The sequence below is a fragment of the Rhopalosiphum maidis genome, chromosome 3 (genome assembly GCF_003676215.2).
Source record: "Rhopalosiphum maidis isolate BTI-1 chromosome 3, ASM367621v3, whole genome shotgun sequence".
Classification (NCBI taxonomy): Eukaryota; Metazoa; Arthropoda; class Insecta; order Hemiptera; family Aphididae; genus Rhopalosiphum; species Rhopalosiphum maidis.
In genome coordinates this window covers 24,636,561-24,654,042 of record NC_040879.1, presented here as the reverse complement: position 1 = coordinate 24,654,042, position 17,482 = coordinate 24,636,561, and the positions used below count along the sequence as shown (strand labels likewise).

At 31.1% G+C, this 17,482-nt stretch overlaps 1 protein-coding gene across 1 annotated transcript; it reads right to left on the bottom strand.

Annotated features, from left to right (window-relative positions):
- Positions 1 to 430: 430 nt before the first annotated feature.
- Positions 431 to 17,192, bottom strand: LOC113555985 (protein big brother-like). Its single transcript, XM_026960650.1, has 5 exons — positions 16,995 to 17,192; positions 13,594 to 13,680; positions 13,382 to 13,498; positions 1,546 to 1,662; positions 431 to 1,150 (listed from the first exon to the last, which is right to left on the bottom strand). The coding sequence occupies exons 1-5, from the start codon at positions 17,190 to 17,192 to the stop codon at positions 1,007 to 1,009; spliced, it is 663 nt and encodes a 220-aa protein (XP_026816451.1). The 3' UTR covers positions 431 to 1,006.
- Between the last annotated feature and the right edge of the window lie 290 nt (positions 17,193 to 17,482).

Genomic DNA, 17,482 nt, shown 5'->3' with positions numbered 1-17,482 from the left:
AATGGTATGATAATGTGCATGATTTTTTTACCATTATTATTACCTATAAATAAATTTATTTCCAATTATTAAACTCTTTGGCTGAGTTACTCATTTAATATATATACAAACACACATATATATATATATAGAAGAATTTGCCAACATTCAACATGTTCTTTTATTTTATTAATTTTTTTAGATATTAATAAAATATATTTCTTGTTATTATCATACCAAAACTAAACAGTATTTACATTTGTCCTTATAAAACTGCAAACGATACAAATAATAAAAATATTTATACTCAGCTTTAAGGGTCATCGTCCCATACCTAATGTAGCAGATGCCAAAACTTATGAGTAGGTATTTCCACTATTTCAATAATATTGATTATCAATTTTATTAAAGTAAGTCAAAGTAGAGAATTTTAATAATAGGCCAAACCGTATTTCGTAAAAGGATAATTTTATTGCATAATGTATTATATTACAAACAAAAAAAACAAAATAAAATCGCAAAATCGCATAATCTTTGATTATAACGACCATGGAAAGGCTAAGTAATGTAACCCACACAAATGAAATTTTTCAGGAGTGATTAAATATCAAATATGTACATACATTTATTGCACTGAAAGAAGATGCTTATGATAAATACAATATTCTTTTTTTTTTTGGTGGGAAGTTATAGGTAAAATGTAAAAACATTTCATTCCGCCACCTATAAACATGACCAAATTACACAATTGCTAACGATCATTTACTACGCACACATTTACAAAACTCACATCATGCACTTAGAAAAATGCCTAAATGAACATAAAAAAATCGTCTGTTAGCAATAATTTCTCTGTGTCGTCATATCTATTTCGTCGGTGGTGTGGGTTACATAATTTGGCATTTCCACTGTTAATAATATAGGAGGTAAACACAATTATCTTGAATAATAAAAGGTAAATTAGTTTATCTAATGCCAACGAGATTACATAACAAAGAATAAATAAAAACGGAAATTAATAAATGGATTAAAAATTATTAAATCGTTTGTTGACGTCCATTTCGGGTCCGTTGACTCGTTCTTGATGTCTATACACTCGCGATTTGTCCTGGTGGTCTTTTATGCGGTTGTTATACCTCTCTATCTGTTCTTGCAATATTTGGTGTTCAATCTATAAAGAATAAAATAATCAAGTGACAGTGGCTCGTATTCAAAAATGTTTTTTTTTACTCAATTATTATTTACGTATAATACACATAATAATTAGGATGTGCAGTAACGTATGCCACGTGAAAAATACCGAAAGCGTAATTATATTATAGTCTGTACCTTTATGGTAGGCACGTATACAAAAAAAATTCCGGGGGGGGGAAGGGGGGCACAAAATTTAGCAATATAAATTGTGTCGCAACATAATAAAACAATTTTTTCCTCGTTACTCGAAATTAATTTTTGGGGGGGAAGAGGTTGAGCCTCACCCCTCCCCCCTCCCTTGTATACGTGCCTGCCTTGGTATTCAACAACTTCTATTATAGCGGTTAATAATATCATTATCATATACCGTACCATTGCTCGTTCTTCGTCGAATTCCAAACATCCGATACCGTCTAATTTTTCTAAATTGATCCGACCTTTCCATTGCACGCAAACGCCGTTCATTATAAACGGCGATAGGATGTGGACCTGCAAAAATATACGTTTATTAGGATTTGGATTATTTTCTCGGTGAAAAACGCTACCAAATTATGGTTATCGTGATAAAATATGCGCGAAGTGGAGGTGTAAATAACTATACTAAAGACGACTGAGTAAAGACTATATAAAAAAAAAAAATGATGGCAATACAAAACAACGTTCTAGCTGCACGAAAAAATAATATAAAATGAACCTAAAACGGTCCTAAAAGAAAATACGAAAAGCCTCGGTAGCTATTTCATCCCGATACAACAAGTGTTATTTTAATCTAAAAAAAGAAGAAAAAAACGTTTTACATTGTACATCTGTAAATATTTGCCTCCACCGTATATATGGTAAAACTCATAAATCGAATTATCCGAGACAATGGTGGAGTCATGCGATTTCAATACAGAACTCGGGGCGCTAAGTACCGTCGCAGGCACCCCCGCGATTCACGCCCACGACACACCATATTTATATAAAATAATATTGCATTGTATTGCATTGCGCAATAGTCTCGGCCAACAGCGCGCAGCACAATCGCGTGGAATTCACCGGACACCGCGTGGTGTCCCGCACTCGCGCCCCGCGATGTCCGCACAATAATGCTAATAATAATAATGTTAACGTGCACATCGTGTATATACACCGCGTCGACGACCGGCGAGGACGACGCCCTGCAAGTCGGCCCACTATATAACGATATATGAAATGTAAAATATAAGTGAAATCCCTCGGCTGCCGAATAAGTGTTGTACGTATATATTTTATTATAATAATAATAATATCGTAAGCGTAGCGTTGTAGTAATAACGATTGTATATATGTATACGATAGCGTACAATGCGCATCACACGCTGCGTCCGAAGCAGTATAAACGTATATAATATTTTATTATTATATTTATATACACATACACACATGGGGCAGCACGAAATCACGCAACGCTCATTGTCCGGTTTCCTTATACGTAATGATATATAATATGTAATAATGAATAATACATATATAAACGATTATCGTCGTCCGTTCTATTATAATGATATTGGTGTAGGTCATAGTCATTGTATGACACACATTATTATGTATCGTCCGGAGCGTTTCCTCCCGTGACTTCGACCGTTTTTACGTTATTTTGGCCGTCGCGTATTGTAAAGTCAGACGTTTTTATGTTGCGTTTTGTCGTGATGGTATGTGTGAGTGTGTGTGTGTGTGTGTAAGTGGATACGCTGTGCAACCCTTTCGCATCCGTTCGACAGAGATTCACTTGATGCGGCCACGGTGTGCACGTAAACAACGTTTCGTGTCGACTTTGGAATTTTTGTCCATTGTGTAATCCTTTTTTTTCTGTTTTTTTTTTTTTTTTTTTTTTTTTTTGTCGACGACGACTATAAAATTTACGACATCGGCCCCCAACTCGATACAGAATGATGACCCGCCCAGAAGAACGTCCAGCAGCGAACAGCGACAATAACTTATTTTTCTTGTGATACTTGACATTTTTAACATTTTAACTATTTCTATGATATATGTAACAAAAAGGATGACAAACATATGCGATCATTTGGATACTAAATAATTTCCAAAAATAAATTTAAATAATTTGAGCAATATACAAGTGAAATTATAGCTTGGGTTCGTCTGCTCATCTCGTATCAATCGGTGAACTACAACTTTCTGAATTGGGAGTAAATTTGTTCATTTACACGTTTCAAAACGATTAAATATTGTAAGCTCCAATATGGACCCTGTAGCCTTGCATTCAATTTTATGTATATTAGAAATATACCTTCAGAATTTTTAAGGCCATCAAAAATCAACTCATTAAATAAATACATAAATCCATTTTTTTTTACTTTTGGTGAAAATATTTCCTTAACAATATGTTAGCTAATTAACGCCTATTTATATTTTAATTCTGCGCGCAGTTGTTTTCTGATTAAATACTACATAAACTATTTAAACTACTAATGTGCTAATAAAATTATCAAATAATTTGTAAAAATCGGATATTCGGATTTATGTGTCTAGGTTAGGTTTAGGATTGTCTTGTGGGAATACAAACTTTTGTTTTTCAAATGAGAATCCCGCTTTTCTTCTGTGAACTATTTATTGGATAACTTTTCTGAACATGGTGACCAATGACGTATCAAAATAAAAATACGAACGAGTTTCTTTTAAGTAATTTAACTTTTTGTACATTAAGGTTAATAGGTTAAAGATAATGAGTTTGGAAAATATGAATAAGGCTATAATGATTCAGCGATTTTAGTAATTCATAATAATCTATCGACATTTATAATTTGTAAAAAATAATCCAAGCATTATAATTATTAGATACAATATTACATATATTTTATATTTTTGTAAAACCATCATTTTAATTATAAATTAATATTATCTACATTTTAAAAAAATTAGATCAAAGATACTATACTCGTTCATATTTTAAATTAGTTGCATCGACAAATTCAAAAAAGTTATCCAATTTTGAAAAACAAAAGTTTGTACCACCAAAGTAAAACATATTATGAATTTGAAAATATGGTTTTTAATAAGAATGCTTTGTGAATCGCCCTGTATGTTTATGTATGGATGTGTGTATTAATAATACGTCGCACACGAACCGAGGCGACGTTATGAACATAATATACCTAATATATAATAAATAATAATGTTATACATAAAAAAGAAGCATCGAACAATGCTGTTGGGTATGAAAAAAAAAAAAGGGTTTTTTGGACATTGGGCGCGTATAATAAAACCCTTACGGGGTATACACACATATTATAAGTACACGTGTTGATTTGATACGCATACAGTGTTTGCCACATGACTGGGCGCGCGATCCGATCCATACCCGTATATTGTTATATATATAATGTTACATTATATGCCTATACAGGCTATAATACTGTATGTGAATAGTACGCATCGTGTATATAATATCCACCGATTTCGAATGCGTGTAATCGGTGAAACTTTAACACTATAGTATGACTATTGCCCACACAACAAACACGCAATATACCTACGTAGCGATTAGCGACGCGTCTTCGTACACGGTGGTTTTTATTGGAATTCGCATATAGATACATATCACCTACATATATATGTATTTATATCAGTTACAAGTCTATAGGTTATTTATTAATTCGCCGAACAACCGTTCGGGATTTCGACTTAGCTAAGTTCAAGTTTACGCCGTATAATAATAGTAGAACTCTGCAGATTCTGTGCTATCGTTTTCGTGGTACAAATAAAGTGATAATACATTAAATACGTTTTTTTGTAATAGTGCTGCTATCGAAATAACGATAGTGCACAATCAAAATTATTCTGTATGTATACGACGCGAAAACGTTATGTATTATCACGGTTATCAACACGACTACACTAGGTTACTCGATTTTTTCCCACGCCAATCCGTTTTACAATACGATTTTGTATTGCCGTGCATTTATGCAACATGCCAACAACCAACAACACGCAGTACTGACGGTTGTCAGAGGACCAGCATAGTTCGCTCGTCGTTGTTATTTTAATCGATATTCAAATGTTATCACAAAATACCAATTGAACTGTTTATATATTTCAAAAAGTGGCATTTTCTAAACGCCGTTAAACAAATGGCAAAAAACTGTGTGCGGAATTATCCACTAGAAACCACCCTAAATTTTAAAGATCGGGACGTTTTAAAACCAATACATTCGTTCTTATTATTCACATACCTACGCTCAGAATCTAAATTAAAAGTTTTTCTTCTCCGTATATTATTATATTTATTCTCACTACAGAGTGTGTACAGTCAAGTGGCTCAGACCCGGCGGCACACAATATTTTGCATGCGTATTATTACATGTATGTGTACAATTCAACATCATAAGATATCTATAGCTATTGCACAACACAATCATTTACCGACAATGTCCGACGTCACGGAAGTAATATCATTATGTATACACGTACGCGTGCAAAGGTACGAAGATGTGTGTGTGTGGTGCATATTGTGGTGAACATAATACCTCCATCACGGGACCGGACCACCCAGTGCACATATCGCCGTTGCCCGACGACGCGATACTTACCCTCGGCGTGCGCGAGAGTGATGGAAATCGTGTGTCGTGGTCGTGTACTACCGTCGTCATTACACGGCTCGCCGACACAGGTATATCGTGTGTGTGTGTCGTGTCCGACGTCGTACAATATATTGTATACACACATAGGTGGGTATATATAGTTATTATGTTTAGGCACTACACACATTGGATTCACTATATATATACCTCCTGTACGTCTTCGGACGTCGCTACCGATTTCGGGTACTCTGCACCGCCACCCATCGTATATACGATTTATACACGACTGTATACACCCATCTATATAGATTTTATATATTGGGTGGCGGTGCAGGTTACCCGAAATCGTTATCGACGTCCGAAGACGTCCAGAGAAATAGATGTGTTCCAATGTGTAGCGCCTAAATATATATAAAGTATAATATGGTTTGTGTGCCGCAATAAGATACTGCAGTGGCGGAGAGATGTGTTTCATTCTCGATGTTTGGCGCTCCGTTTTATTATTGTTTTGATTTATATCCTACTCGCGCAGCCCTTTTTGTCGGCGCATTTCATGTTTTTAATGACTTCGTTTAACATAATAATATTATACAATAAATAATGTTTATCAACACTCTTTTTTTCCAATTCGAACTCTATTCGATCTGATAATGAATAATAATAATAATATATTATAGGCATCGTCTCCATTTCACATACTTAAACATCTTAACTTATAGGGCCTGCCTTTTTTTAACGTAAGGAACATCAATTATTTCAAAAACTGTTAGTATGAAAATATTTATCTTAATAAGAACATAATTTTAAATCATTAAAAATACAGTTTTCAAATAATAAATTTATTCGAAATTCAGTTTTTATTGAGATATTCCGAATAATATTCTGCATCTGAAATTTAAAAAGGGCAAAAGTATAGTTATCGCTCTGTTGTACAGCAGTCGAGTGTATCTACTTCGTGATTATAATCGCAGTGTTATAAAAAACTATTCTAAAGAAAGATGGTTTATCAGCCTAGCTATTTATTATTAGCCAATATATTTGATGATACTCGTAAATTTATTTTATATTGCTATTAAATACAATTTTATATGTAATTTATTTTACTATTAGTATTCGACTAAGTTAATCTAATTTTTGTACCAAAATAGTTTATTTTAATATTAATATTTAATTATTAAAAAAGTTTATTATAGTATATAATATATTATATCTAATATCTATATAATTAATCATTTTTAATTAATAATTGTTGAGTCAATACCGCTATGGCGCTGTGTATATAAAATATAATATTAATATACGTTAAAGTTTTCAAGAATAATATTTTTAAATACAATAATTAAATTCTTTATTAGTCGTTAAAATATCTAATTTCGTCCAAATTTGAACCTCAAAAAAGTTTGCTTATATATTTTTTAGATTTTTTTGTTTCAAATAAACTACTTATAAGGAACTTCCTATCAAATGTTCAAATCTTAGCTATAAAATTGTTTGCAAATTTTAATTATTTTGACAAAATTTTATCTTCTTTCAAATTCTTCAAAAAAATAAACTATGCCTATTATTTCAAATAATTTTAAATAGCTATTGTAATAACTACTGAGGAACCTTATTCAAATATTATTTTAATTATTATTCTCTAACATTCTCATAGACCTCACCTATCCTCCCTTGAGACAGAAGGTAAAACCACAAATTTTAATCGATTTAGAATTTTGTTCAAAAGTGTAGTAAAATTAATAACTTTATGCTTATTTTTTTTTTATTATTTCTAACAAAAGAATCAGCATAAATGTCACACGCTACTCGGTGCAATTAAAACTTACTTAAATAAGTAAATTTAATGTATATAATATTTATCATGTACCTATATAGTTGTAATTTGTTATTATATTATTATTATTATTATTATTTATAGCTAGTACACTTTAGCTACTGTGATCGTGGGTGATGAAATCCGACCTACCAACTCGATATGTATCATATTTTACTATTATTTTTTATCGCGATATTATATTGTGTACATAATACACTGCATTCATGTCACCGCATTTGTCGGAGACCGGAGGAATGCGGTTTGGCTGTTACTCCACCACCAGACAAGATCGTGTGTCCGCGTGCGTAATATTATAACACGCCTTATTAATAGATATGATTTTAAGGTTCCTAAGTCATTGTTGTTAAAACACGTACCTAATATTACTAAAATACATAATTTTATGCACTTTATTTTTCATTAATGTTGAGAAAATAATAATTTATATGAAACTAAATTTTTATAATTATTTTTTATGAAAATTATTCACAAAACTAATGATTAAAATACGAAAGTACCATGAACAACGTCGTGAATTAATTTATGTAAAATAAATTATATAAAAAATAGGAAGGAATATGTTAATTTTAAATTTTGATAAGATTTAGTTAGCATTCAAACATTTTAAACATGAGCTCAATTAGTAATTAGTATGTACCTAAAACAATCCAGGACTTGATTCATTTTAAAATGTTTTATCGGGAATCGGTTTTTATGCAATAATTTATTATACAGTTGCAGAGTCGATAATATAAAACTGATCAAAAAATAAATTAATAAACTTAATATTAATAGAAAATATTTAATTGCCATTTCGGCGATATCGGAGCTTTTATATTAAAAAAAAAAAAAATTATCTAATACAAATTCCATTAGGTATCATATACTTTTACATCATGCGATTACTCAAGTTTGAAAACGAATCTACAAACGCAATATCAATTCGATAATACATACTATCTTAAATATTTTCCACCACAATTTTTTTTTTTTTATAGATAAATATATTTTGTTTATATTTTAGTATTATATAATTTATTTTATATCCAACTCGCACCAATTTCTAACGGAAAAACTTTTGGTTCTATAACGTCATGTTGATGAAAAGAAAATAATTAGTATATATTAAATCAAGGGATCATGAAACTAATTTTTAACTAAGATAGCGTTTTATAGAATAAAAACAACAAATGCAAGTCATGAACATCTCTATAAGTATATATGTATAATATATTACACTATATAGCTACTGACTCGATACGTGCTGTGCATTAATCCTAAATCGTACGCATTTATATATGATCCATATATATAATAATACAATCATCTAAAGGTATGCTGCCTCGTTATTTTATGTGATTTACGAAGAGTAGGTATTTGTGTTTTTTATTTTTTATTTTTTTTTATTAACGTAAAGGGTCGTTAATTATTATTACCGGGTGAGCAGCGGGCTAGGTGGTGTACTATTTATGTGTATAACCGTATACGCCTATGACGGTGGGTGGCAAATCGAACTATGCAGACAGATGTCTCTTAATAAACTTATCAACAAGGGTTCGGCCGGAGTACGACAAAAAACAATAATTGAAAAAAAATCGGTAATTTTTGCAAGTGCATATAAAATAACATTGTACAAAGGTGTTGAAACGTGTTGAAGAGAGGAAAATAAAAAAATAATTTTTTCGGCTTCAAGCTGTGACAGTCAAAGAGTTGCTAATGCGGTAACAAAACGCGTATGTGCACACTGCAATGTTTAAAGGGTAGTCCGAAAAGGTGTACACTAGCAGTTCTCAGTCGGGGTTGTGTAAATAAACGGGGTAAAAAAAAAATATATTAATAATGTAATTTCGCGTTGTTTTTTTCTCTCGCTCTGCCTCCAGCTGAGAAGTTCTTCGTCAGCGCCGCGAGTTTTAATCGAATTGTTACACGCCGCTGTTTCTGATGGGCGTGTGACTTATATTATATAATATTGTACACGGCTTTCGGAGGGAGAATTCGAATTTTTTTCACCTTCGTACAATATAGGTGTTCGTTTTACCGGCATTTCGATTGTAAAAATGTATAATGACAATAATAATAATAACAGACGAAAGTCCGGCCACTTCCGACGGACACGACTAATAATCGCAAGTGACCACTGACCGAAAAGGCGTTCACGTGAACTAACATAATAGCAACGATTATAGGGGAGACGCTTTTTAATGAAATGTAGTACCTGCGTGATTTTATAATATATCGTTTAGCCCGTTTAGGATACACTATTGTCGTAATTCGTTTGTTAAAATATAATAATGCCTTGTCGTTATTAAAACGTTTATATTTTTATTAGCTTCTTATTATATATGAACAGAGTCTAATGCAAAGATTGTGTAATATAAGAGTAATTAATTCGTTCAAAATATACGCATTAAATATATTATGTATAATGCACTTAGGTATATTTTCCTTTTTATTTAATACATACGTTGGTATAAAACGCGTCTAATCTATAGGGTTTAAACATTATTTGATTAGATTTGTTTCGTAAAGACTCGTGTCTTAACTCATCTTGTTGGTGAATACAACTTACTATAATAATTATATTTAGGCGCCTATACATGTACAAAAATCTGTGCAACACAATTAAACTATTTTATAATTAGCGTCAATACGCTGAAAATACGACGTAAGTATACCTTTACTACACGAGTTCAGAGTTACCTATAGGTACGTTTGTTTTACTAATTATTTCACATGTCATTCGGGACCCTCATCCCGAAATTCCAACTGCAGAAATAAAATAACACATATTATATGACATAATGTTTTCTATAAAAGGGGTTCGTATACTGCAGACAGTAATAATAACGACCTTTTTGCTGCACTGTACCCATACATGTACGCCGTTATATACCGGAAACGGCGCTTTTGTTATACGGATATACCACGCAGGAGATTGGCGTACGATCGCTGCTCGGCTGATATTTACAACAAAATAATAAACTTAATGGTATTGTTATATACGACGCCACGGGTTGTAAGACCTTTGCCAAAATTAATTATCTTTAAACGTCTTTATGGCCGAAGCGTCGTGCGTATTTAAAAGAACGGCGAAAACGACTCTCGGTTAAATATATATATATAATAAATTAATAACACGCGGGCTCGCTATACTTCATACCGAATTTATCATCATTAAAGCTTAAATTTAACGATGATGCGCTTTCCATTTTATTCCGTACTTTTACGTTGTCATTTTTGGACTTGAATAAGTAAATTTTAAAAACAACATCCAGGAGATTCGCCTGTACGATTATTGCATGCGGAAATTACTGAAATCAGTAAAATCTACTCATTACATAAGTCCTCACTCCTCTTTATTATAATTTATAATTGTGTAAATAATTTACACTAAAATATTTGGATCTTATACAATATAATATTCATACGCACAGAATATAAATTACGTCCGATTACTTTAAAAAAATACTATAAAAATACGTTATGATAGATGAGACAAAAGATTGCTTTTATTATTATATGCGTACTTATATGTTTTTGCTTCTGTTTAGTCAATTCGAAAGTATTTCTAAATGACGTTTTTCTTATTATATCGTTTTTGTAGGTAGGTACATATATATGCTTAGCATTGATATTATTTATTTTTGTTGGCCATTAAAATACATTACGCTCATCTATCCCGCGCATCCACGCGTCTTTGTATATATACGCCGGTGTCCAGTAGACTAAAAAAAAAGTGGCTTCACCCGTACATGTAATATTGATATATATATTATCGTATATAAGTTTACAATACCGGGTCCACAACAATAGTTGTATATATACACATAAGCCGGAGTAAACACGAGGGTGAAAAAAAGAAAAGAAAAGATTGTATACACGCAAACATCTGAAATTGAAACCGGGCGTACTTGTACGACGATTTTATTGTGTTGTCAGCTCTTCAGTAAATTTGTCAGGCCTGTCAAAATCGCGTATCGTAAAAGTAACATAATACCTATACGTAGGTATACACCTTTTTCACGGGTAATTTTTCAATTATTACATAATATAGTTGAGTACCTATATAAATATATACATACTATTATATATTATAATATATAGTATAATATACCGTTCCGTGCATAGGTCGTGAGGACGCCCACGAATTGAAATCGAGTTGAAATCGTATTGTGGGTGCATCTTTTACGTCGTCAGTCGTCTTATATAATTCGACAACAATAATTTTATACACAGCAGAAGTAGTAATTATTGGCTTGTACTTCGTATAGTACTAAGCTTTGACTGGACTTTTTTTTTTAAAAAAATCCAAAAAAATAAACCCCTTATCTTTCATAGGCTTATAATATGTGCATTCAATACGAACAACGATTTTACATTGTTAGCATATATCTTCGGTTTTACTTAGAAATTATATGTGACTCTGTCAGGCTGACCGAATTGCTGTCGACTGAAAATGCATAAAGATACATTTCGGTCTCCAATCGCTTCCTTATTATAATATGTTTATACCCATCCCATTTATCACACTTGGAAAAACAGCCCCTGTAACTGCACCGGGCGCTGTAAATAATATTATAAACATTTGTTGTAAATATTATACGCATTGTAACACTGTCGTCAGTTTTTATAGTATTACTCGTATATATATTATTATATTGTCGCGAGCATTCCCAAAACACGGTCGAGTGTTGACAAGGGGAAAAACGAGCGGATCAATATACGCTTTTGAAAAAGAGGGTTGCATGGATGAGGGGAGGGATTATAATTGACGCCATTTTGTTTTTAGAGTTCCAATGGCACTATTGTTGTTATAACGAATAGAATTTCAAAGAAAAGAGGAAGTATTTTCATTATCACATGTCATTATTCTAAATCATTTATAAAAGTGTGCAGTTTACGTGTGTGTGTAGCCGTAGGCAGTTGGTAAAATTTCATAGACAGATCGATAAATATATATATTATATGCACTTTTGCACTTTTCACAATAAGAAACGCAACTTTTAACAATCACTCTACTAATAAACACGTAGAAGCTATAATAATATAATATTATAATGGGTTGCCGATTGCAATGTTTTAAATTATATGTTTTACCTGAACAAGTCATCGCATCAACAATTTATCGGAATATATATTTTGTATCTATAAACTCACGTTTCACGAGACATTGAATTCTATACTTCAAAATAATATTATTATTGTAAGTCAATGAAAAAGGTGAAAGCAGATATTTTTGAATACTATATTCAATTTCGCGTAAACTTAAAACATATATATATATAATAGCATGCATAATGTTTACAATATCATTTAGTATATTATATATAATATACATAGTCATATGTTTTCTGATTTATACAGGATAAGACTAAATTATTATTGAGAAAACTATAACGATAATTTCAAAATATATAATATTTGTTTTCCTCGACGTATTTTGGACATTATATTATAATTTATAAGTATTGTAATATTCAAAATAAATTCAGAAATTGTAGGTTTTCGGCGAGTATATTAATAACTCAATATTATTCTTACTCGAATGCCAACAATGCAATACAAAAATATAATGTATTTTAATATGATATTAAGATTAGACGTGTTTATACTAACAAATTAATTTTTATTTTAACTGTACCGTAATGGGCTTAATAGTGTTACAATCATGTTGGTCAGCAAACGAAAATATACTATCTACAAATAGATGAGTAGATATTATAAGCAACGAACTTATTTTTTGCGTATAAACTTGCAGTATCTACTTATTACTTTAGCTTTGATTCTTAATAAATAATTAATTATGACAAAATTAAATGTGTGTCCTCACCATTCCTTGTTCTTTTTCAAAATCACAATAACCAATTGTGGGTTGATGGTAAGATGTCATCGATGGCATATTCGGAGTGAACATAAGTTGCAGATTTGTCCCCGTTGTGGCAAAAGCCTAGAATAGAAAAATAAGAATATAAAATGTGTAACCAAGAAACAAAAAAATGGGTTCTCAACTACGACCCGAATCGTTATTGATTTAATACGTACGATGTCTACATGTCCTTCGCGACAACCCATTTGAAAACGGTTTTGTCGTTCTTCGTGAGGCCTGTCTCTATAGCTCGTATACCTAACCTGTAGAAAAAATTACAAAATATAAGTACTATTCACTTTAGTGGCATTTAATATATATTTTTTTAATAATTTGGAAATTTATATAATATCATGTTACGTTTTTACGCTTTAAACGCTTAAATAAAATGTACTATACTTTCAGCCAAATTCATGAAACTCGTACGCAGAGTTCATAGTTTAAAAAAAATATTTGTATAATTATTTTTGATATGGACACAAAGCAAAGTTATTTGGCTCTCAAATCAGACAACTATATTTACCTATGTGAATGTGATGTATAATTTTGTAAAAATTACTTTAAAAATGCATATAAATGGTACCTCTCTAACTAAATATTTAAAAAAGTGAATTCGTAAAATATTTAACCGTGTGGTCAGGTCAAAGATTAAAAATGTATTCTGTTTAAGGTATGAATTATATATGTAAATAATTAATCAGAATAAATAGTAATCGATATTATACTTATTTTGTATTTGTTTATTGAAAAAGTAGGAAAAATAGTAAAATATATAGTATATAAATGTATAAAAAATAAATGCATGATCATATTTAGATATGATATGATATGTACCTTGTCAACGCTATAAAGAATCTTATTTGTATGACTATTTTAAATTTACTATCAAGTACTTTAAACGCATGCTAAATAAATTACGTAGTTATTAATTAATTGTTGTAAACTTAACAAATATCATAATATATACTATCACATCATTGACGTATGCGTACATATTACGAACTATATAGTTCGTGGTACATATAATATAATCACAACCAAAATAATATCTATGTAGTATGTACCTATACTGGCTATACTCATAGGGAGACAAAATGTTAAATTACAACGTTGATAATATTGTAGTACGTATAAATAGTGTATAGACTATAGAGTCATGTACAATTTTAGGTGTTAGCTACATAAACATAATATGATTTCAACGAACCGATTCTTTACAGCTGTAAATCATTTGAAAATTAACCATTCGGATTTTAAACACACGTGGCGGTCAGTGCTGTGGCGGCAGTACAAAATACAAGATTCAGCCGTACAGGGTTATATAGTGGCGGCAGTGTCACAGGACCTGGTCACCGAAAAGGCCACATGGTCTCCGATTACTGTCTTATATCAAGATTAATAACTTATAGTTCGGTCGATATTTCTTTTGTGAGTAAAAACCGTCATAATGATCGGCCAACTAATGGAAACTTAAAAACGTGAATTGTATGTATGAACGCACATACATAATGTATGTTGTACACTTGTAACTTCACACACGTTAGTTTTTTTTTTTATCTGGCAATATAATTTTTAAAGCAATAATTAGAAAAAAAAGTGCTTCAATCTTTAACATTGAGAATAATTTATGCTAGAAAATTTCATCTAGCTATATCCATGTGAAAAATAAAATATAAAATGTTTTGCTTTTCTTATTAATTAGAAAAAACAAAATATATTATATTTGCAATACACTCGCAGCTTTTGGCAAAATTGATATCGTTTTTTGGTGATTTATATACTTTAATTTAAATTTAATGTTTTTATAATTCAAACTCTTGAATTAAAATTAAATTTTCTGTTTTGTGGTAATTTAATTCTTGTTAAACGTTATTATCACGATTGCAATATTTCCTCGTCACTATTTTAGACACATTTTGCACTAATGGGGGTCTGAAAACGGGTATTCTCCCTTAATAAAAAACCACTATTATAAATATTATTTTGTTACTGCACTGAATATGATTACACCCACAGTATTTATAAATGCGTTCTTATAGGTACGAATTTGGATAAAAAAAAGTAAAAACTGTTGGTATTTGGAATAACTGTAAATTATTGAAAATCGAAGTCCCGTAGAGTACAGAGGCTTTTGAAAAGAAAAAACCACTGACGGATGTTAAACAATACTACAAATCGGTCACACTACTGTGTAGGTTCAGATTTTATACATCGTGTACGTGTATAGTGTATACCATTTATTGTAATAAAAATATAGTAGCTATAGTATTTAGGTTATGTGCACGTGTGAATACTTCGATAAATTTGTGTAAATGAGTAACATATTTTACGCTCATGTTTTTATAACAGCGTATAATAACATGTCGTTCATTCAATTATCATACTTAAATAGACTGTATATTTTTCAAAAATTAAAAAAGTTTCACGGACGTCGTCGGACAAAAAATAAAAATGTTTAGTTTTATTTTAAAAATGTTTGATTAGTATGCAATTATGTTAAATTAAACAGTAATGAAATTACAACTGTTTGAATACTTGATGAATAATATTAGCAAAAGAAAAAAAAATTAAAAATAAATGTATTATTATTATTGTATTTTTGCGATTAGAAATTGTTCATTAATTTTTCGATTTCCGCATTAAAATTACTTGTACTCGCTCTAAGTACATGTCGGAGATAATCACTGTTGAGTGATCACTGTGGGTATAAATATTATTAAAACAAAAATACGACAAAACAACACAAACAAATTATAGTGAATATTATAAAAATATTGGAAATGCAATATTATTGAACAAAATGATTGGAAACAGAATCCAAAAATTAAGAATAGAATTTTAATAATTTTATTAAAATGCACTTTATTTTATCGGTAGACCTAGACCGTGACGCGATAAATAAAATACAATCCAATTATTATATAGCATCGTTTGTAGATATAAAATGTGTTTGATGAGATAGCTAAAAATATATAAAACATTCAATTTATATCATTTGGAGCGGACCGCCGGTTGCTGACCAGTGTCCAGTATACATCAGTGTGTGAAAATTATATTAAATACAGTATATAATTTATATAATATGTTGGGTAATGGGTATATTATATTTATTTATAATATATTATTAGTTACCTACTATATTATACAAATATATTTTGTTTAAAAGTTTGATCCGTAAAAGTGTACCTAATATGTTTTATTTAAATTAAATCCATTTTAATTTAATTATTATAATAAAAATTAAAGTTACTTAATTTACTATTCAACGTTTTAATTAACCTAACCTATTTTGTTCGTTGTAGGCACTTGTATCGATGTCACATATTCGTGTACAATAAAGTCACAATGTTGAGTCGTGATGATTTAAAAAAAATGTACTTAAACACTATACAAACTACAAGCATACAACTAATGACGATTTAAGTTTAATTCGCAGACGGTGGCGACATACCTATTAGTTATAACCTATGCATATGCACTATAATATACCAAACAATTAATATTATATGTCGAAAATCTATAACTACTGTGTACTCGAGCGCACAGTTGCGCACTCGTATACACGTCTTGTACTCACGTCACTCTCACGACTGAGGCGTTTGAACAGATCGTCGGTCTGAAACTTATTCTTCTGGTCGGGCACCACACGGGGCATCTTGAACGCCAGCCTGGGCTTGGGCATTTGGTGTTCGAACAGCCCCTGGCACATGGGGTTGAACGACGGCGGCATCATGTTGCCCGGGCCCATCGACCCGAAATCGTTCATCATGAGCATTGGACGTTTCGCGCTCGACAGACGCTATTGCGGTATACTGTAATATGTGTATAAACTAAAGACGATCGTATTATCGTAAGTATCGGTTTTTCTCGGAGGACCGTTTTATCGACTGCAGCGCAATCGATAGCGTCGTCGATATAATTATATATATATTAATATACCTAATTATGATTATGACGCGGTACCGTATACACGAGCGGGTTATCGTTATCACCGATTTCGCCGAAAGTGCATAGTATATAACTGCACTCGTAAGTGCCTAGCCGTTCAAATGAAATAATTAATCA